Genomic DNA, 21,216 nt, shown 5'->3' with positions numbered 1-21,216 from the left:
TGATTCTAAGGAGTAACCCCCCCCGCCCCGATTTCTAGGGTTCTGAAAAGAAAAAGAACAGAGATTCAGGCACACTCAAGAGTTTCTCAAAACCAAGCCAAACCAAATCAGACCATAAACCAGTTTAAGAGACTGAAATTATAGGAAACAAGTACAAAAAGCTAGTGGGCAGGGCTTGAAAAAACATTCTCTGGCCTTTGAAGTGGGAGGCCCAGCCCATGGAAATTGGGGGGATGGGGGAGGGATGCTAGGGGCCAGAGATAGGGGGACACTGGGAGACTTTCTGCCTTTCCTGGGGCTGGGGTTTTTTAGTGAAGGGCTTACTGACCTCCTCTTCTCTGGATAGCCCAGGCTTATCAAGAAGCAGGCCCAGGTGGGGAGTTCTAGGAAGCCCTAGAAGCCCCCGAGACCCTCCACCCCACTGACCCGGAGCCCCTGCAGGAGAGGGAAGTCAAGCAGTGGCTCAAAGATACAGTCATCCTCCGGGTTTGGGACTAGGGGCTCTGGGGTCCCCAGGGGGCTGGTCTGGAACCAGAGGTTCTCATAGGACTTGGGGCTGGGGGTGAGGCCCCCCAAGAGGGGCTGAGTGGAGTCGCAGCGGAGGTAGTGCCCAGGCCGTGGGCCTGTGGGGCTGCCCAGCACCTGCACGTAAAGGACCTGGTCACTGGTGCCAGACTGGGGCTGGGGCTGGATACGAGGTACTCTTGGGTCCCCCTGGAGCACATAGGCCTGGACCAGGCTGGGGAGGCCACAGGTCCCTGAGCTGTCATTGGACTCCCAGGGTCCTGGCTTCTTCTCTTCCTCCTCCAGCACCGTGATCTTGGTGATGGGTGGCATGCTGGAGTCCCGAAGGCTGGGCAGCTGGAAGGTATCCTGGACATAAGGATGTGGGGTGAGGGCCTGGTTCATTTCAGATATCTGCCCCAGACACTTCCTGCTGCTCTTTGCTGAAACTCAAAGGGTTACTCAAAGGATGCAAAGCATCTCATATGTTCCTGACATGTGTTATGTGCTGTTTAGACGTAGCCTGGTGAATCTCCCCAACGCTTCTGCATGGGATTAGTCCCATTTCACAGTGAGGTGACTGAGGGTTTGAATGGGTAGAGCAGGGATTCGCACTTAGGTCTGCTTTGCTCCAAAGAGGTGAAGTGATGGGAAGGCCTGAGTACTCATCCTCAGAGGGGTATCCCTTCACTTTGAGCCTGGGGTGGGAGCCTAACCCCCAGCCCCATTTCCCTCTCCCTCCAGTGTTCTCACCTCCGTTGTGATGGTAGGCACCCAGGAACCCAGGCTGCTGTGGGCTGGGTCTGGAACGCTTGGCCAGAGGGGATTCTTCCTGCTGGAGAAGGGGGCAGGTGAAGGCTAGGTCAGGCATGCCCTCCCATCTTTCCATCCTTTCTCCCACCTACTCACAGCAGCTGAAGGGATGACCCCTTCATGTAGAGAGGAGAAGGTGGAGGGCCCGACCCCCAGACCTGGGTCCTGAGGCCTGGCAAGGCTGAGACGAGCCTAGACCGGCTCACTCAGGCCTGCACTTCCCTGCAGGCAGGGTTAGTTGGGTGTCAGCCCTCTCAAAAGGACTCACCTGGGTCTGCAGCAGAGCTGGGTAGCCCCACAGAAGCAGATGAGCAAGACCAGGAGGCCGAAGAGGCCCAGGAGGATGTGCAGCTCAGACTCCTCTAGAGTGAGGGGAAAGCCAGAAGAGGCAAGAGTGCACGTAGGTAAGGCTGGGCTTCCTCCCTCAGACTGGGGTCCAAGGGCCGGACTGGGTCTCCTGCCTCAGACTGGGGTCCAAGGGCAGGGCTGGGTCTCCTCCCTCAAAGCAGGGGATCCACGCAAGGCTTATCTACTTGCAAAATGGAGATCCTTTGGGTGAGGCACCCTCCCAACAGCCTTGTCCTGCCAGCCCCCTTCTCCCCTCACCTAGGGCCAAGGTCATCAGGGTGAGGCTTGTACTGTTGGTGGCCCACGCCTGGCTGGCAGCCATGAGGTGGACATGGTACAAGCTGGAAGGCTCCAGGCCGCGGAGGACAAAGCTATGGGAGGAGGCGTTCAGGACAGTGGCTGGGAGGAGAGGAGAATGGTGAGTCTGGGTTGGCTGCTGGGCCGCCCCAAGGCTTCTGAACCCGCCCTCCCTGGCCTTCTGGGGCTGTGGGGCACTGAAGATAGACTCACAGAAGGACCGGTCCTGAGCATTGGTCCAGAAGATAGTGTAGTGGGTAAGGGGGCTCCTCCCCAGCTCAGGGGCCTCGGGCGCCCACTCCAGCTGGGCCCAAGTCTTGCCAATGTGCCTTAGATGCAGCTCTGGGCCATGGGAGGGGGCTGCCGGAAGAGAGAGGTACAGGGGCTGATAGGGAGCGGGGCGGCGGGGAGAGCCCAGTTGGACTTCTTGTGGCTCCCCAGACCCAAGAACTGGGACACTTTGTGGGGGTGGGTGATAGGAGAGAGTCCAGGGGGACTCATGTCCAAGCCTCATTATCCCAGGAACTTTCCCTGAATCCCACCGACTGCTAATAAGTGGTTGAGCTGGGATTTGAACCTGCTCCTCTTTGACTCCAAAGCCTTGCTACCTGATTTCTGCCAGGCCTGATTTTGTCTGGTTCATTATTTCTGCCACTGACTCTCTTAAGTTTATGCCAGGCCCTCAGTTGAATTTCTATCACACGTGACACCGGATCAGTTTTTGCCAGACTGGCTCCCTGAATTCTGCCGTGCTCACTGCCCAATTTCTGTTACCCCACCACCTGACTTCTTTCCAGCTGCAGGGGTCCAGTGTAAGCCAGAGGTAATCTTAGGATTGGGAGAGACCCTCTTCTGGGCCAGAGGTAGGGGAGGAAGAAAATGTTCCCTCGTATTCCTGATTTTGGGGGCCTAGACAGGCCTTGAGAGAGAGGAGAGGATTCTGAGAAAAGGCTTGGTGGCTGACAAACCCATCTCTTGGGAGTAAGCATAGATGTGCTGGGAGGGTCCTTTGGTGTCCTGGTACAGGGGGGTCACAGTGATCTCGTAGAGCTGAAAGGGCCTGATGTTCTCTGTAGAGAGAAAATAGGGGCACCCTGGTTAGGGGCTAGCCTCTGATGATGGTCGGGGGCTAACCTCAGACTTCAGGGGTAACCTGGGCCTCATTCTGCAGGGCTGGCCTCTGCAGTCTCTTCTTCAGACCATTTGGTGCGGGTAAGGGGCAAAGAGTAGAAGAGAGAGCTAGGAAGGTGGCAGAGTCAGGGCTGGAAACAGAGGATCCAGTTAGACTGCAGGAGGGACTTCCTGATTCTGAGGATGTGAGATGAGAACAGTGAAAGAACAGGAAAGACTGGGGAATCTGCGTCTTTAGGGTGGTTCAGCTCGCCCCTTGCCTACTGTCAGGCAGGTAAAATGTCTCCCCCCTCTCCCGGGCCCTGCCCACCTGCCCAGCCCCCCAGGCCTGCCTCACCCTGCAGCAGGGTCCCTGCAATGCTTCCATTATGCTCCATCCGCCACGTCTTAGGGCTGCCGCTGGGGCTGGGGGGACCGAGGCCCCACTCAATGACATAGCCCCGAGGCTGAGGGCTGGGGGGCTCCCAGCCCACCCAGAGGCTGTGAGGGTCTCGAGCCACGGTGTGGAGTCTGCCCAGGGGTGGGCCTGGAGACAGAGTAGGAGACGATGACATGAAGATGAAAAGAATGCAGGCCCTGGAGCCAGATGCCTGGGTTCAATCTGGCCTTTGCTACTTACAAGCTGGGTGACCTTGGGTAAGTCAACATCTGAGCCTCAGTTTCCTCATCTGTAAGTGGAAACGATGATAAAAGTTTCTACCTCGTAGGGTCATGGTGCAGATTAAATGAGGTGGTACATGAAACAGGCCTGGCACGGAGTAGTGCTCGGTGATGATGAAAGCTAACCCTGTGTGGTTCTCGGTATGTATTAATTCACGGAGTGTGCCAACAGTCCCATTGTGGGGCACAGCTACGGTCCCCATCTTAGCAATGGGAAAACCGAGACAGGGAGGTTAAGTAACTTGCCTAGGGTCACATGGCTGGGAAATGGGAATATTAGCTATTGTTATTGTGAGTCTCACTTCATGAGGACCCGTGTTCAGGGGCACCTGGGGTTGGTAGTGGCTGATCCCCTGAGGATGAGCATTTCACTCAGGGACTGTGTTCGAGCTGGAAAAACTTCGGGCTTTCTTTCCCATTTCCTTGGCAGAATAGACGGTGTGTGTGTAGGCACCACCACCGGCTTAGCCTGGTTCTGGCTAATGATAATAATAATAGCTAACACATGTGGAGCAGTTACTTTGTGCCAGGCACATGTCTTAACTCGTAATCTTCACAGCGATGCTTTGAGTTAGATACTGTATCATTCCCATTTGCTAAATGAGTAAACTGAGGCCAGAGAGGGTAAGTAACTTGCCCAGATCACATTGCTAGCAAGTGACAGGGCTAGATTTGAACCCAGGCAGTCTAGCCTCCGAATTTACATGCGTAACCATCACGCTCTACTAGCTGCCGGCCCCCTTTACCTCCGCTCTCCAAGAAGACCACTGGGGTGGGATGAGAGGTCCCAGCTGTGTTATAGGCCTCAAGGATCACCTCCCGGGCTTCTGAAGGCAGTTGGAAGGTACAGTTTAGCTCCGTGGTGTTGCAGAGCATTGGGTCTGCCCCAGCCTGGTCTGAGGGTCTCAAGGAGACCAGGTACCCTTGGATCTGCCCACTGTCTTCCTCCAGGGGCACTGGCTGCAGTGGGCATAGGGGGAAAAAGATAAGGGGATGCCCAGCTCATCTGGAGTGGGGGAGAGCTTCTAGATGGGGTGGCCATGTCCCAAGAACTAAGCCCCCCAGGCTGGGAGCCAGCCCTCCTCCCTCTGTGCCAGGCCCTAGGAGGGAGGGAAGGAAGAAGCAAGTCGGTGTATGCAGCAGGCAGCAAACTAGATGAGTCCTCCACTGTAGTCTCTCCAGAAGGGCCCCACCCAGCTTCCTACCCAGGCACATGCAAAGTGAGTGCAAATCACCTACAAATGCATCCAAGCCTCGGAAACCTGTTGGGGTCCTGAGCCCCAGCTTGCAGGGGTCTGTTTGGGTTGAAAGAGGTGGAGGGATGGCCTTCAGAGGGGGTTACCTGCCAGAACAGCTGCACGGCCACCGTCCTGGGGTCCAGCTGCCTCTGCCGCCACCATGTGTCCATTCTGACAGTGGGGGCTGTGGGTGGAGCAGGAAGAGAGGGTCAGGGAGGGCCCTGGAGGCCAGACTGGGTCCTGATGGCCGCTCCCAGCCTGTCACCACCCACTTACCCCGTTGTGTGGTGGTCAGCTCCAGGCTGGGGCTCCAGTTGCTCCAGTGGCCAGGCAGGCGCCAGCGGGTGCAGCGCATCTGCAGGGCGTAGGCTGTGGATGGGAGGAGCCCGCATAGCTCATACTGGAGGGTCCTGGAGGGCAGGGCGCCCACCTGGTGGGGGGCGTGTGTGGCTCTGAGCCTGGATCTCTGTGCCCTTCGGTGCCAGCTCAACTTACCCTGCCCTCAGCCAGCCCCACCCCAGCCTCCTGAGGTTGCCCTCCGCCTCACCAGGTCCCAGCTGGCTTCTCCAAGCAGAGGCTGGTGGCGCAGCTCACACTTCTGATCTATGTGTAGGCTTGGCTTCCAGGTCTCCCAGCGCAACCTCAGGCAGCCTGGCTGGGGCGGGGCCACCTCAGGGCTGGGCCCCAGGGCCCACAGTGTGGGGGGCTCCAGTTTCACTGCAAAGAGAGGTATCGTCAGACCCTTTCTCTGATCAGTCCTGTCGGGCTCTATCCTAGCTTCCACTTGTCTCCCTGTCTTTGGTTCCATTTCTTCTCTGGGTCTCCATTTATGGGATCTCTGTGTCTTTCTGTTTCTCTCTGTGTCTCTTCATCTCTGTGTCATCCTGTTTCTGCAGGTCTGTCTCTGTATATGTGTCTGTTTCTCTCTCTGTTTCATACTCTTGCCCCAGGGCCTTTGCACTGGTTGTTCTCTCTGCCTGGAGCACTTACCTTCCGGATATCCAGTGGCTTGCTCCCTCATTTCCTCCAAGGATCTTCTCAAATGTCACCTTCTCAATGAGGCCTTCCCTGACCACCTTCCTGAAATAGTAATAGCCCCCTCTCCCCGTCGCGTCCCCCTGCTCAATTTCCTCATCATGCTTGCTGTTACCCGACATTCTATTTTGTTTATTTTGCCCACTAGAATGTAACATTTTAGGGGCAAGATTTTTGCCCTTTTGTTTACTGCCATATCCCCAGCACCTAGAACAGCGCCTAGCGCAGAGTGGGCACTTCAAGAAATTTGCAGAAAGAATTATCTCTTTGCCTCTGTGTTTCTTCCGCGTCCTTGTCTGGGTCTCCACAGCTCTGTCTACGACTACATCCACTTTGTTTTTCTCTCTCCTCCTCCTCTACCTCTAGATCTTGCAGCGTCTCATTGCCTGTCGCTGGGTCTGTGTTTCCCTCCCCGTGCCTCTCTGTGTCCGCCCATGGTGGGGGCCGCTCCCCTCCCCCACACTCAGTGTCACCCACCGACGTCCATGGGGACAAGGCACAGCTTCGGGGACACGCTGGTTCCCAGCGCGTTCTTGGCCTGCACCCAGATGCCCATGTTCTGGTACAGCTGTAGGTGTTTGCGGGGGATGGAGCAGTGGCTCTGCCCGTCCTTAGGCACGCAGTTGGGGATGGAGTCCTCCCGGCTCTGACAGTTGCCCCGGCTCCTGCCAACGGGCCAGGCTTGGGTGTCAGGCGGGGGAAGAAAGCGAGGCTCCCTTCTCCCTCCCGTCTCTGGCTCTCGCTCCCCACCCCTACAGTCCTACCCATGCTCTGTCCCAGGACCCAAAGGAATGGGGGCTGGCGTAGAGAGCCCTACTCACTTGAAGCTCTTCAGGGTGAAGTTGGTGGACAGGTGGGTGTTAGGGCCTGGCTCCCACTGGCAGGTGAGGCTGTTGGTTGTGAGGTTCATGAGGCAGGACAGGTTGTGGGGTGTGGCGGGAGGGTCTGTGTATGGGGTGGGGAGAGTGAGGGCTTCAGGTAAGACCACTCAGAAAACTCCTACTGGGACCACTTGGCCTCGTTTCCTTGCCCTGGGTCATTCCCTTGTCTCCATGCAGGGTGACCCCAGAGGGGCAGCCCTGGGGGAAGCTAAGTTACAGGCACATACAGGGATAAGTACCACAGAGTCTCCAACCCTCTCAACTCTGTCCCCTTTGACAGTAACAGTGTAGCATCTGGTTTTCATCCTGGTTCTGCCATTCATTAGCTGTGTGATCTTGAAGTCACCTAACGGCTCTGTGCCTCAGTTTCCTCATCTGGAAAATGGGGGTAATGGTAATGTACCTACCCCCTAGGGGTCTTGTGAGGGCTGAGTGACTTACTATGTATACAGTGCTCGGAGCAGTGCCTGGCGTATAGTGAGTGCCCTGTAGTGTTAGCTTTCACTGTTGTTGATTCTTAAATGAGAACCTTGGTCTTTCTTTGTTTTTAGTTATGCATTGGCTTGGCCCAAATCCATCCTTCTCAGTTTGAACAGAAGGCTGAGACTGGGGTAGGGGAGAAGCTGGGAGCAAGCCCAGCTCATAGAGAACATCCTCCCTGGAGACACTCTCCTATGGCTGAGGGCTTGGGCTTACTCGGCAGCCATATGGAGTAGTGGTTACTATACTGGCTTTCGAGCCACACTGCCTGTTATAAATCTTGGCTCCATCCTTATTAGTTTGTGACCTTTAGCATGTCACTTACCCTCCCCGAGCCTCAGTTTCCCCATCTGCAAAATGGGGCTAAATAACACTACCCACTGGTAGGGAAGATGACATGATATTGTGCCTTTAAAGTGCTTCTTGAGCAAGAGCTTAAGAAAGAATAGTTCTTATTAGTATTAGCAGGAGGGCATTGGAGGCAGAGTGGGTGGATGGCTGCAGGGACTCACAGCCTGCCTGTAGCTCAGCCTGGTCCAGGATCTGCAGGCTGTTGCCCCAGTGCAGGCAGCAGGAGAGAAGGGCCCGAGAGCGGTTGAGGTGGGGCAAGGTGATGGTGGACTGCAGGGTCCCATTCGGCAGGTACTGCTGCCTCTCCCCGGGCTGAAGCTCTGCTTCCAACTTCCATACAATGTGCGATTCCGAGTCCAGGCGGCTGCAGTTCTGGCTGATGGTGCAGGAGGCTGTGATGGGATCCCCCAGGCGGACGATGGGGGCTGAGAGGCTGATGTGCCCGCACTGCTCCAGGCCTGGGGTGGAAGAGAAGGGGCCGTAAGTGACTCCTCTGCCTGGCAGAGCTGGGCTCCTAGACTCAGTACCCCTAGACTCTGTGCCGTTACCTTCATGCTTTACCTCCCAAGACGTGTCACTGGAATGGGGAGGATGTGTATGGGGACCGTGAGAGGCTCTGGGGGTGAGATCAAGATAGCGGTGTGTGGGTAAATGTTTATCAGCTGGCTATACAGAGAGAAACAGATCCTGGTTTGTAGCCTGGACTGCTTTCCCTGGTGTAAATATTCCCACCGTGGCTGATTGCAAGCTACCGGTGTGACATCACTGAATGTGAACCCGGGAAGAGATGTACACAGTCAGCGCTTGCAAGCCAACCCCAGCACGCCACCAGATGGGAGATTACTCCCCTCCCCAGCAGTGGTGAAACAATGGTTAGAATGATAAGAACCCCACAGCCACAGCAATCTTTTCAGATTTCCAATCTGTTACCCCATCTTGATTATAGCACTTCAATGGTACGTTATTCCTCTGAAAGGCAGTATGGTATGTGGGTAAGAGCATGGATGTTGGAACTAGACTGCCTAGGTTTAGAGCCTGGTTCTATTGCTTATTAATTATGTGACCTTGATATGTCGCTGAGACTTTCTGTGCCTCAGTTTTCTCATCTGTAAAATGGGGATTAAAAAGTCCCTACCTTAGTTTTGCTGGAAGGATTAGATGTGAGAACACGTGTAAGGCACTTAGAACAGTGCCTGTCATGTAAATATTTGCTGCCGTGATTAGGATAAAGACTCAGATCCTTCTCACAGCCCTTGTGGCCTGGCCCCTGCCTAGGCCTCCTTGTTCCAGCTCAGACCATCCTTTTCCAGCTCCCATCACTCTGGCCTTCTTGCTAATTCTTGAAAACGCCATGCTCCCTCCAATCTCCGGATCTTTGTACCTGCTGATCCTTTTGGAGGTGCTCCTTCGCTTCTCTCCCACCCCTCCTTCACCTGGTTAACATTTAGGCGTCTTGCAGGGAACCAGACCAGGTTCTGAGCAACCAGACCAGGCCAAGCCCCTTGAACTTTCCCAGAGCTCTTATTGTCTTCATAATTACGTAGTCATGTGATCATTTGCTTGTCTGTCCCCCAAACTGGACCATGGGTTTTGTGAGGCCAGAGACCTTGGGTGTCTCACTCATTGCTGCATTCGCAGCACCTAGCACAGAGCAGGCCCTTGGTGGGTACGTGTGGCATAAACGAGTAAGCACTGCACTTTGCCCACGATGCCTTCTCTCCTCTCCCAGGTGTTCTTCAGCCCATTTTGCTGATGGGGGTGCTGAGCCCTTAAGAGGAGGAGCAATTTGTTTAGGGTCACAGAGCAAGTTCATGGAGGCTTGTACTACTCCACAGACTCAGAATTTCAGACTAGAAGGAAACTTGCCAACTGTTCACTTCAAAACTCCACCTGATACTGAGTCCTCCGCAGCAGGGCTAGGATGGCCTAGTTTTGTATGGCCTGCCAGCTAAGAACATTTCTTATATGCCTAAAGGGTTGAAAACCAAACCAAACAAGAACATGCAACAGAGACCGTAGGTGGCCTGCAAAGCTGAACATTACATCAAAGTTTGCCGACCCCTGCTGTGCCTTGGCTTGCATACCCCCAGAGATGGGAGGCTCTCCACCTATCAAGATAGAGTTTCCATAGTGTGGAGAGCTCTGCCTGGGATTCTTTTTATTTTATTTTATTTATTTATTTTTTGGCCGTGCCATGTGGCATGCGGGATCTTAGTTTCATGAGGAGGGATCAAACCCATGCCCCCTGCAGTGGAAGCGTAGAGTCCTAACCACTGGACTGGCAGGGAATTCCCTGGGATTCTATATTTCAGGATTAAAGCTGCCTCCTTACGTCTTCCACCCTGATCTCTTTGCTGCCCGTGAAGGCTGCACAGGACTCAGGGGTTCCTTCTGACAACACGGCACAGATTTGCAGGCAAGACCTGGGTCTACCCCACCTTCTCCGGGCTGGCCAGCCCAGGTCCTCTCACTTTTCCTCAGAGGTGGTGATTTGCCTACAGAGGTCTATGCATGGGAGCCTGGCTACCCCACATCTGTGGCCCAGTTGATTCTTTTGGGATTCTCTGGGAGTCCCAGGAGCACTGTGGCAGTGCTGGGAAATGCCTCCCTCCTCCACCCCCAGCATCTCTCCCTGTGCTCCCCGCTCCCCTCGGCACCCTCGCTCCTGGCCACACTCACTTCTGGGGAGCAGCAGGATGATCAGAGCGGCTCTCGCTAGGTTCCAGGCTCCCAGCCCCGCCATAGTGCCGGCTCGGTGCTCACCTGGAGGCAGAGGGGGATGGTTAAGGTCATGGGCTTTGCAGTCAGAGCTGAGCTTAGTCCTTGCTCTGCCACAGTGTGGCTTCGGCCAGGTTACTTGATCTCTCCGAGCCTAGTTTCATTGGAAAATTGAGGTAACAACAGCCTATACTGCATAGGGTTTTGGGAGGAGGACCCAAAATGATACAAGTCAAGGGCTTCACGCAGGGCCTGGCACATAGGAGACGACTCTGTAAGTGACAGCCGCTGTTATTATTCTATTTGCCTTCCAGGAGAGAGCAGGGAAAGGAGCCGCAGGGAACAGTATTCTTCTCCACTTCCGTTCTGTCTTAGCTGGGTTTCCCCCACAAAGCAGAGGCTGAGATGAAGGCTTGCATGCAGGGAGTTTCTTTTGGGACGGTTCCAGGAACAGAGTGAGGGAGTGGGGAGAATGAAATGGGTAAGGAGGGAAAGCCAACACAAGAGTTCGTCATCAAGCCAGTCACATTTATGGACAACTGGGGCTCAGTCCTGCTGGAACCTTCCAAGGAGCCATGTAGAACACGCCTCAAGAACTGTCCACCCAAGGGACAATTCATCCCTTGGCTGGCTGAGAGAATGGGAACATTTATTCACCAGTTCCTGCCCCCCGTTGGTCAAGGGCTGTCCCTTGGTGTATTAATTCTCTGGCTTGTCCATGTTGCACATGCATGAGTACCAGGCAGGTTCTCCTGGGTGAGCCATGCTCAAAGTCCTTTCCTCTGATGCTGGTGAATATCAGAGACGCTCCCTGGCAGAAAGGGACAACTCCACAGAGTAGCTGAGGACAGGTTACACCTTGGGAAGCTGGCTGCTGCAGAGATGGCTAAAGGGAAGGTGGGCTGGAGGATACCCCCAATTCTGGGCACAGACCTCTGGAGGCCTTCTGGGGCCAGGCATCCTGTGGTCACGGCGACAGTGCCCAGATGGAGGGAGCATTAGTTCCCTCTAATTAGTTCATTAGTCTCAGGAAGTATGCGTGGGTTTCTACCGCTGGGGTGGGCTTCCAGCCTTTCTACTCTGCTCCCACTGGGGTCTTGGGGCCAGACACCTGATCCTCCAGCACTAATTGATGCTCTTGTTGGTAGGTCAGTGGGAATCACCAGCCTGTACATACATGAACACATACATGTACGTGGTGTCTCAGCTGATCCCTTGTGCTCAGAAAGAATTAAACTCCTCTCCCTTTTCTCTCCCTCCAAGACAGAGGTGTGAATAAGAAATGCCCAGATACCCAAGGCTATTCCTGCCTGCCTGGGTCTTACTTAAACCCCTGGTCTGTCCTTATGTGTTGCAGTATCAGGACACCAGGTGAATGCTAGCCCATAAGTCACCTTTTTGCAAATCAAGAAAAAAGCGCCCCTTCCTCTGGATGAATGCAGCCCCACACTAGGCCCTGGCAACTAGAGAACAGGCTGAATTTCAACCTCCGCTTGCTGGGCAGCTTTGTGCAGTGAGAAACCTGCACAACTGTTCAGAGCACCCCAGTCTACCAATCAGTGGTTGGCAACTTTCTTCTTACAGCATGCCAGTATGATTATCCACCATGCACACTTGTTGGGGAAGATTTAGCCTCCTTGGCCCAGATTTTGGGACACTGGTGCCCATCTCCATGTATTTTTGATCATATCCCAGCCCTCCTGCCCAGCGAATTACCACTTCATCCCTCTCCATTGGCTCCTGTCCAGAGTGGGCAATGCAACCTCAAACCCCCAGGGGCCCAGGCATCCTCTCCCAGGGTTGCCAAGGGTTGGCATGTCTGGCATCGGTCCCTGGTCCCCCACGGCAGCCCTGGGCGCTCTCTACCCCAGCTGAGCGGGATCTGGGGCCAGGTAGAGCATGGTCTCACTCTCTGGGGGCCCAGCACTGAGTCAGACCACCTGGTCTGAACCCCGGCTCTGCCACTTACCAGCTTGGTGACCTTGGACAAGTTACTTCACTTTTCTGAGCCTCAGTTACCCCATCTGTGAAAGAGGGATAACAATAGCACTCACTTCTCAGGGTTGTGGTGAGGATGAAATGAGATGGTCCCTGATAAAAGCACTTAATATGGAGCCTGCATAGAGGAAGCACTTAATAACCGTGTTATTTTCACATGCCACAAAGCGGGACACCGCCTTGTGAAATCAGCATGGTTTAGTGCCTCCCTGCCCTGCTTACAGGCTGCGTGGTCACAACCTCCTAGGACTGCCACCTTGCTTTTGTCCGTGTCACACTGCACGTTCCAAAGCCCTATTTCTGAATCCCCTGCTCCTTGGCCCCCCAGTCTCCCCTCTTGCTCCAGCCATCTCGGCTCACTCTCTGGCCTCTCTCTGAGTCCCAGCACACCACGCTGGCCCCTGGGGTCACTGCATCACCCCCCACTCCTTTCTGCTTTCTTCTCCTTTCCCTTGCATCACATTCAAACTTCTCCAGTTCACACCCCTCTCTCGCCTGTCCTTTCTACTCCCCTTCACGTGGATTCTTTCCATGGGAAGAGGGTTGGGGGGAGGAGGAGGCTGGCAATGAACAAAGGGAGAGGACTTCCCAGATGTGGTTCAGACAGAGGGAGACGGGCGGAAAAAGTAGGAAAGTGAGATACACAGACCAAAACGATGGAGAGAGACTCACAGAGATAAAGACTGAGGCAGGAGAGAGAAAAGAGCCGGAGACAAGAATGCTGATACACAGAGACCGAGGCACTCAGAGGCCGAGAAGCAAGAGATACTCGAGATTTTAAGATTCAAGAGACAAAGGGAACTGTGAGAGACAAAAAGAGAAGCACAGAGAGACTCTGAGACAGACAGAAGCTCAGAGGCATGGCAAGCCAGAGAGGGGCTGAGGAGGAAAGAGAGATGGAGAGTGAAATAGACAGGGATGGAGAGTGAAATAGACAGGGATGGAGAGTGAAATAGACAGGGATGGAGAGTGAAATAGACAGGGATGGAGACCGGGAGCAGGTAAGACATAGGTTCTGAGAGAGAGACGGGGAGAGGGACAATGAGTATGCCCTTCGCTGAGTCCAGCCCTTTCCTGAGCCCAGAACAGTGTCCTCAAAGAGATATTTGTCTGTGACTTCCCCAGTGCAAAGAAAAGTAGGGGCACCCTGGGAAAATTAACTCAGTGTCCAGGGCTCTTGATACCAAGGGACAAATCCTAAAGGCAGGAGCTCTGCTCCCAGGCCCCCTGCATACGCACGCCCTTGACAGAGCTGGGGGAGCATAACTGGGACTCCAGGGTCCCCTCGAGCCCAAGGCCCAGCCCTCCCTGGGGCTCCCCTACTCACGTTGGAGCCTGCGGCTGGGCGCCCGCCTGGCCTCCCTGGTCTCTGCTCTCCTCTTCAAGGCAAGTTCCTGAAAACAGCCACAGCCCGGCTGCTCTCCCCAGCCCTGTCGTTAATGGCTCGGCCTCTGACAGGCGCAGGGGCTGCGGATTGCAACACCTGCCCAGCCTCCTTCCCGCCCTTGCATTGTTGAAGCTGGCATGGGCAGCCCCTTCCTCCCAGGAAGGAGCCTAGGAGGGAAGCTGGTGGGGCCCGGGCAGCCTTCCTGCCTCGGGGGTCTTAAAGGGGCAGAGGGATGTGGCAACGTTGTCCCCCTCCTCTGCCTCCGGATTTCCTGACCTCAAAGCTCTGAGGCTGGCAGGGCCCAGGCTCCAACCCGCTTGGGTGCCATTCCCATGCCCCCGCACCCCCCTGCCCTGGGGGAGCATCACTTGGAGACAGACCCTGGCTCGAAGGCTCGCTCGGCCCTAAGCCTCTTTTTAGCACTAGCCTTGGGGCCCTGATCCTCCCAATATTCAGAGGGGCGTCCTCCAGGTTACAGGGAATTCTGTAACACAGTACCTTCCTCCCCACTCCCTCTGCATGGCATGTTCCTTACTGTTGCCCAAAGGCCACACAGACAGAGGAATGCGGACTCTGGGGACAAGGCAGGGGATTGCCTGTGAGGCTCTGGTCTTCACAGCTCACTAGAGATTAGTAACGTTAACTCACAGTGATTCTGCCAAACTGAATATTTTTTCATTGAGTGAAACAGACTACATTTTATGTCTTTCACAATTCCTCTGCAATTGTTTACAAATAATTTTCTGTGCATTTTCCTAAAGAGGGTTCAGACTGTTCACAGTTTATTGGGTTTATGATGCAATAAAGATTAGGTACCAACAGACTAGCAGAGTGTCTATAACATATGATCCTTTTCAGAAAAAGTGGGTTTCTGAGTCTGTTGTGATGGGGCAGACCTGGGCTCCACTTCTCGTTCCAGTACGAAATATCCAACTGTCTGTAGCAACCTCCCGGAGGTGTCCCCGAAGGCTCACATGCTCAACAAATCCCATTGACTCTTCTTTCAAAATATAACTAGAATCCTGGGTAGATAGGTATTCACTGTAAAGTTCAGCTTGGCCATATGTTTGGATATTTTCCTGATGAAAAATTGGAAAATATAAATATCACTTAAACCAGTACCAGCCAGCTCTAAGCCATCCTTTCTCTTACCTGATTCGTTGCAGTAGCCCCCTCCCTGGTCTCCCACTTCCATTCATCCTCATCCCCCCAACCTGTCTGTTGTTCCTTCAGCAGCCAGTGTGGTACTGATCAAACAGAAGTCAATTCATGTCATCCTCTGCCCCAAACTCCCAAGGGCTCTCATCTCACTCAAAGTCAAAGCCCTTTCAATGACCTACAAAGCCCTACTGAACCCGGGGCCCGTTACCTCCCTGGCCCCTCTCCTGTGATTATTCTCCCCCTTGCTGCTCTGCTCTAGCCACTCTGTTGTCCTTGTTATTTCTTGGACTTGTTAGGCTCCCTCCTGCCTCTGGGCCTTTGCACTTGCTGTTTCTTCTGCCCGGACTCTTTTCCCCCAAATCACTCTATGGGTCACTCCCTCCCCTTCTTTGGGTTTTTTGCTCAAGTGTCACTTTCTCATTGAGGCCTTCTCTGACCACCCTTTAAAAAAATTGCAACCACCCCTCACTCTCTAGCTCTCTTTCCCCCCCAATATTACCCTTTTCACCATCTGACACTGGCTGCCCCCAGCCCCACCTCCCACTAGAATGGAAGCTCCATGAGGGCAAGTGTTTTAGTCTGTTTTGTTTAGAACTTTATCTCCAGGGACTTCCCTGGTGGCGCAGTGGTTAAGAATCCGCCTGCCAATGCAGGGGACACGGGTTCGAGCCCTGGTCCAGGAAGATCCCACATGCCACGGAGCAACTAAGCCCATGCGCCACAACTACTGAGCCTGCGTGCCTAGAACCCATGCTCCACAACAAGAGAAGCCACTGCAATGGGAAGCCTGCACACCACAATGAAGAGTAGCTCCCGCTCACCGCAACTAGAGAAAGCCCGCGCGCAGCAACGAAGACCCAATGCAGCCAATAAATAAATAAATAAATAAAATTAAAAAGCAAAAACAAAACCAACTTTATCTCCAGGGTCTTCAACACTGTCACATAGGGAGCCCTCAATACATAATATTCGTTGAGTGAACGATTGAATGGATGCATCTTCCCTCCACGTCACCAAACCTGTCCCCAATCCCTGCGAACCTCATCTTTTTTTTTTTTTTTGAGGTACGCGGCCTCTCACTGTTGTGGCCTCTCCCGTTGCGGAGCACAGGCTCCGGACGCGCAGGCTCAGCGGCCATGGCTCACCGGCCCAGCCGCTCCGCGGCATGTGGGATCTTCCCGGACCGGGGCACGAACCCGTGTCCCCTGCATCGGCAGGCGGACTCTCAACCACTGCGCCACCAGGGAAGCCCTGCAAACCTCATCTTGGTAAATTATATCACCCCCAAGTCCCCCAACCCAGGGACCCAGGAGTCATTCTTCACGCCCCTCCCCCCCACTGTCACATCCAGTCAGTTCCTAATGAAGGAGAATGGGCCTTTTGTTCATCATTCAGAAAACTCGTTCCTCAAGTAGGTGGCAGGGGCATGATGGTGAGCAAAAGCAGCCCTAGCTTCTGCCTTGATGGAGCTCAGGCTTATCAAGAGCTCAGAAATTCATCTCATCTCTGGGTCAGGTGTCCCCAGCCCTCACCTGGACACATTGCTGCCTCCCTCCGGGGCTGAGCCCCCGTCACCTCCAGCTGGCCAAGTTCTGGCTCTGCTGCTGCTTGGGCACCTTGCCTGCCCTGAGCATCTCTCCGGGCTGGGTCGGGTGCCTTCCCTCCTTGGTGATGCTGTAATGCTGCAGCGGCTGTTGGCTGTCTGCTTCCTTCATTAGACTGTGCACTCCTTGAGGGCAGAAACCACGTTCTCTTCTCTGCCTGCAGCCTCAGCACAGGGCACCCAGAATTCTCAGTGCAGATCTATTGGACTGCGGACTTTGGAGAAGCTGTTTACCCTCTCCAAGCCTCAGTTTCCTTATCTGCCACAGGGGTAATAACTCCTTCCAGGGGTTTTGTGAGGATTAAATGAGCTATGGGAGGTACGGAGCCTAGCATGGTAACAAGCACGTGGTAGGTGTTCAAGAAAATTCCTTACTTTCTTTCTGCTCTGCAGAGTTCAGTATGTCAGAGCAAGGCTCTACTGTTGCTCCATTCTCCACTGAGGACCTGCACCAGGCAATGGAGCTGCCACAGCTGAAATGAAAATTAGATTTAAGGAGAAACTTTCCTTAGGTAAGAAGCATTAGCAGATAGAGAGGCTAAGAGCAGAGGGTGAGGAGTAGACTGATTTGACTTCCCACTTAATGCCGTGTGGCCCTGGGCAAGTTGTTTGACCTCTCTGAGCCTCCGTTTCATCATCTTTAAAATGGGGATAATGTTAGTATTTACTTCAGGGGATCCTTGAGAGAAATCAGTGAACTAATGCGTGTGAGGCTCATGGGCCAGAGCCAGGCTCACAGTAAATGCTCAATAAATGTTTACTCTGGTGAGCTGGAAAGCACGAGACAGCTGTGAAGTCAACCCCTCCCTCTCACCTAGTGTCTGCTTTGTGGATACTTCCTCCTCCAGCTCTCCTGCCCCGCCCCCTCCTCCCTCAGACTGGGTGGCCTCTGGGGGCTGGAAACCCCAGTCAGGGAGTTCTGCAGTGGTGGGGAACCCCATGCTCGGCAGCCCTACTGCGGGTTGGGTGGTTTCAGTTTCTGCAGGCAGAGGCCAGGTGGACCAGCCAGGGTGAGTGTCCAGAAGCGGAGGCTCTGCTCATCCGCCTGGGGCTGGTTTGGCTGGAATACAGCAGTCGGCTGAGATTGTGCAAACAGGTCATTGTGCAAACACGCCCCCGTGTGTGACCTCGATTGTGCAAACAGGTGTTTACTGGAGGCTGCCCAGCTTGGGCTGCCCGCTTACAAAAAGCGCCTGAGCTGTTGACTCAGAAGGAACCAGAATCTGGACACTCATTCTTCCTTGAACACACCCTGAACTCTCTGCCTCCCAGGCTTGGCTCGGGCTGTCCTCCCTTCCTGGAGTGCCCTCCTCCACCTCCATCTCTGCTTGTTGAAATTTTACCCATGCTTCAAGGCTGAGAGAAAATGCCACTAAGTCTTTCTCCATAAACTTTTCCCTCATTTGCTTACTCTGGGAGCATTTGCATACTCTGATAGACCTCAAAATTCACAGGTCATGTTTTCCCTTATGGCCCTTTCTAGACTCTGAGCTCCCTGAGGACAAGGACCTTTCCTTATTCTCCTCTGAAAGGTTAGGAAGCTGAGGCCCAGAGAGGGAAAGTGACCAGCCCCATGTCACACAGCCAGCTCTCTGCAGAGCTGGGCTCTAAATCAGGTCTCTGCATTTTCTGCCACACTCACTACCTCTCTTTCGACCCCCACCCCACCTCTGACCCTGGATCTTTGCTGCAGCCCCTGGGTTGTAGTGGAACTCCAGCTGGAACTTAAGGGATGAGTGGGATTTGTACAGAGGAGGGAAGGGTATTCAGGGCAGCGGAACAGCAAGAACAAAGGCATGGAGGCTGGAATGGGAAGAGTGTGTTGAAGGCTGTTAAAGAGGTAGGAAGGGCTTCCCTGGTGGCGCAGTGGTTGACAGTCCGCCTGCCGATGCAGGGGACAAGGGTTCGTGCCTTGGTCCGGGAAGATCCCACATGCCGCGGAGCGGCTGGGCCCGTGAGCCATAGCCCCGGAGCCTGTGTGTCCGGAGCCTGTGCTCCACAACGGGAGAGGCCACAACAGTGAGAGGCCCGTGTACTGCAAAAAAAAAAAAAAAAAAAAAAGAGGTAGGAAGAGGTAGCACACGCCTGGGAATGGTGGGAGATAGTGGTGGGGTTAGGGCTGCATCCTAGACCTGGAGATGACATTGACTCTGCACCACCTCAGGCAGCATCTCACGGTCCTGCCTCTCAGACCCCCATCTCCCCCTGATACTCTGCAGATGCCCCAACTAAACATGCCCCCACATGAGCTCCTCCACTTTTTCTCCTGAAAACCTGCTTTTCTGTCCAGGCATCCGGAAACCTGGACTTGGCCTGGACTCCTCCCTGCTTCTTACGCCCCACATCTGGCCTGTCACCCTTTCCTGTGGGTTCTGCCCCTTCTCTCCCACCTCACTGCCATGGCAGGAGTCAGACCACCATCATTACTCTTCAGAATGATGGCAACGACCTCCTCCCGGTCTCCCTGCCTTCGTTCCTGGGATACCACCCTTTTTATACTCATCTGGAGGGCTTCTTCCAAAACACAAGTCCCAGCATGTCACCGACCAACTGAAAACCCTCCATTGGTTCCTCGCTGCCCATGGGATAAAGTTCCAAGTCATCCTCATGGCCTTTGAGTCCCTTCGTCGCCAGCCCCTAATCCTCCCCGATGCTGGAGCCTCATCTCTTCATACTCCCTTTCCCAGCCTCCTCCTCCCCTTAGGGGCCTGAAACCCCAGCCATTCCATTTACCATCACTGTCCAGTCATGTGCTGCTTTTTTGAGGCTCCAGGGCTTTCCAACACTCTTCTCTCTGCTCAGAATGCCCATCCCCCTTATTTTTGTGTCTGAAGAAATCCCTTTCATCCTTTAAAATCCAGCTGAAATGTCACCTCCTCTGTGAAGCCTCCCTGGATTTCCCAGGCTGGGTTAGGTGCTGCTCATCCGGGTTCCCAGGTGCTCTGTGAAGCCCAGGACTGGATCTGTGACCCCAGTATCCAGCATGGGCCTGGCATGGAGGAGGTGTCTGTGAAAGGGTGCTGAGCAGTTTGGATGTTGGACTGGGTCTTCAGGCCAGAGGATCACCAGTGGCCATCAGTTTACCTGCCAAGGGATCTGGAAGAGTCTTTTCCACCCAGTGGCAGCCCATACTGCACTCTCCTGCTTCCCTGGTGTTCAGATTGGCAGGATTTTCTGCCTTTGATGGGTGCCCCAAATGAGAGATAAATCAATTAGGACATAATCAATGCTGAATGCTGGAGGGCCATATGCAGGGCCCCAGCCTGCCATGAGGCTGGGATGGCTGTCCAGATGCTCTCCTGGAGGGCCTGCTTCTAGGGAAGGAAGCAGAATTCTAGCTTCGGGTGGGCAAAAGGGAAGACGCCCCCCTCCCTCCCCGGCCCCATCTGCCGCTTGTGGTCTGCTGGCCAGGAGGGCCTTATCTCTGCTCTCCCGGCCTTAGCCTGCCATGGTGTGTCTGGGTGGGGGGTATGGTCCTGGTGGTGGTGGTGGAATCAGAGGCTGAGGTGAGATAAAGCTCAGATGCTTATCTTGGCTTGGAGGAAACCTATCTGTTCCGCAACCCTGTGGCTGGCAGAGAGTCCCCAGACAGGGCCAGCTTCTGCCCTGATCGTGGGCTTCCTTAAATGAAGTAGCTGGATCCAGGCAGCTGGTTCACGTCCCCATGCATTGGGGTGGGCAGGTGGAAGGGAGAAGACAGGGACATTTTTCCTCAAAATCTTGACAGAAGGAGTAGCCAGGAGAAGTCAAATAACATGGTTAAGGCAAGAGAGAGGTGAAGGCAGGTCCATAACTTCTGTGATGAGAACCTAGGGTCTGCATTCTTCTGCTGCTTCCTGAGGCACCTGGCCTGGATCCTGAGAGGGAAGAGGTGTCATCAGATGTAGCCAGTCTGTTCCCTTAGTCCTGTGTCCTCTGTCCCTCCAGTCTAGACTCAGGGGCTTTTGCCCCCGGGTGAGCCTTTGGGCTGGGGGCCCCCAGGGAGTAGAGGGATGGTGGCTTTTGCAACCTCCTGTGGTTATAGCTGTTCTAATGAGTGGTGTAGACTCCTGGGGCAAGGCCTGGCCTATTAGCTCTGTCACCTCTCTGACCTCCCAGGCTGTTCTGCTATGTTTCCTGGAACGTCCAGGTCATTCAATTCATTCACTTATTTATTCACATCCCCCTGCCACCACCACGCACGTCCCACCATGTCACTCTCCTTTCCATTCATCCTCTCACTCACTGGTCCATCCATCCATCCATCCATCTATCCATCCGCTCACTCATTTATCCACCCCCTCATCCATCCATCCACCGTCTATCCATAACACCCACCCATTCATTCACCCATCTGCCCACCCGCTCATCAATCCAGCAAATATTTTTTGTAGAAGCACAACTTCCACCCCCTTAGGCTCTTCACAGAAACTCTGCCCGCCTCCCATCCCTCCCACACGTACGAAAGGAGGCAGCTCCTTCTCCCAAGCTCCAGGTACGACAGGGGCCTCTACCTTTCACCCTCTACCTTTCCCCGTTCGTCTCTTCTACTGACCTCCGCTCACTCGTGACCTGGGTGCCTGCCTCATGGTCTTCCTCTCCACGGCCACCCTGCCACCACCTGGGGGCGCC

General features: G+C 54.4%; 1 protein-coding gene across 2 annotated transcripts; it reads right to left on the bottom strand.

Annotated features, from left to right (window-relative positions):
- Window positions 1–107: 107 nt before the first annotated feature.
- On the bottom strand, window positions 108–13,914 carry CSF3R (colony stimulating factor 3 receptor). Of its 2 annotated transcripts, none has more exons than XM_033422128.2 (17): window positions 13,782–13,914; window positions 12,426–12,480; window positions 10,418–10,501; window positions 7,900–8,196; window positions 6,848–6,971; window positions 6,504–6,691; window positions 5,539–5,708; window positions 5,268–5,421; window positions 5,096–5,175; window positions 4,500–4,713; window positions 3,431–3,619; window positions 2,931–3,032; window positions 2,176–2,322; window positions 1,924–2,064; window positions 1,586–1,679; window positions 1,258–1,336; window positions 108–873 (listed from the first exon to the last, which is right to left on the bottom strand). In XM_033422128.2, exons 3-17 carry the CDS (start codon window positions 10,479–10,481, stop codon window positions 394–396), a joined length of 2,523 nt encoding a protein of 840 aa, XP_033278019.1. In that variant the 5' UTR covers window positions 10,482–10,501; window positions 12,426–12,480; window positions 13,782–13,914; the 3' UTR covers window positions 108–393. The 2 variants fall into 2 exon arrangements, with proteins under 2 accessions (XP_033278019.1, XP_033278018.1); XM_033422127.2 differs by having other exon boundaries at window positions 1,258–1,339; window positions 13,782–13,913.
- Window positions 13,915–21,216: the final 7,302 nt, after the last annotated feature.

Source organism: Orcinus orca, chromosome 1 (genome assembly GCF_937001465.1).
Source record: "Orcinus orca chromosome 1, mOrcOrc1.1, whole genome shotgun sequence".
Classification (NCBI taxonomy): domain Eukaryota; kingdom Metazoa; phylum Chordata; class Mammalia; order Artiodactyla; family Delphinidae; genus Orcinus; species Orcinus orca.
This window is presented reverse-complemented; position numbering and strand designations above follow the sequence as displayed.

What these genes read in the sequence shown, in the direction of transcription:
- CSF3R (XM_033422127.2), bottom strand. Translation starts at nt 10,481, where the DNA reads ATGGCGGGGCTGGGAGCCTGGAACCTAGCGAGAGCCGCTCTGATCATC. An exon ending in CATCCTGCTGCTCCCCAGAA is followed by an intron (nt 8,197 to 10,417) that starts GTGAGTGTGGCC and finishes CTTCCACCCCAG; the next exon opens with GCCTGGAGCAGTGCGGGCAC. An exon ending in TGCAGGGACCCTGCTGCAGG is followed by an intron (nt 3,033 to 3,430) that starts GTGAGGCAGGCC and finishes TTCTCTCTACAG; the next exon opens with AGAACATCAGGCCCTTTCAG.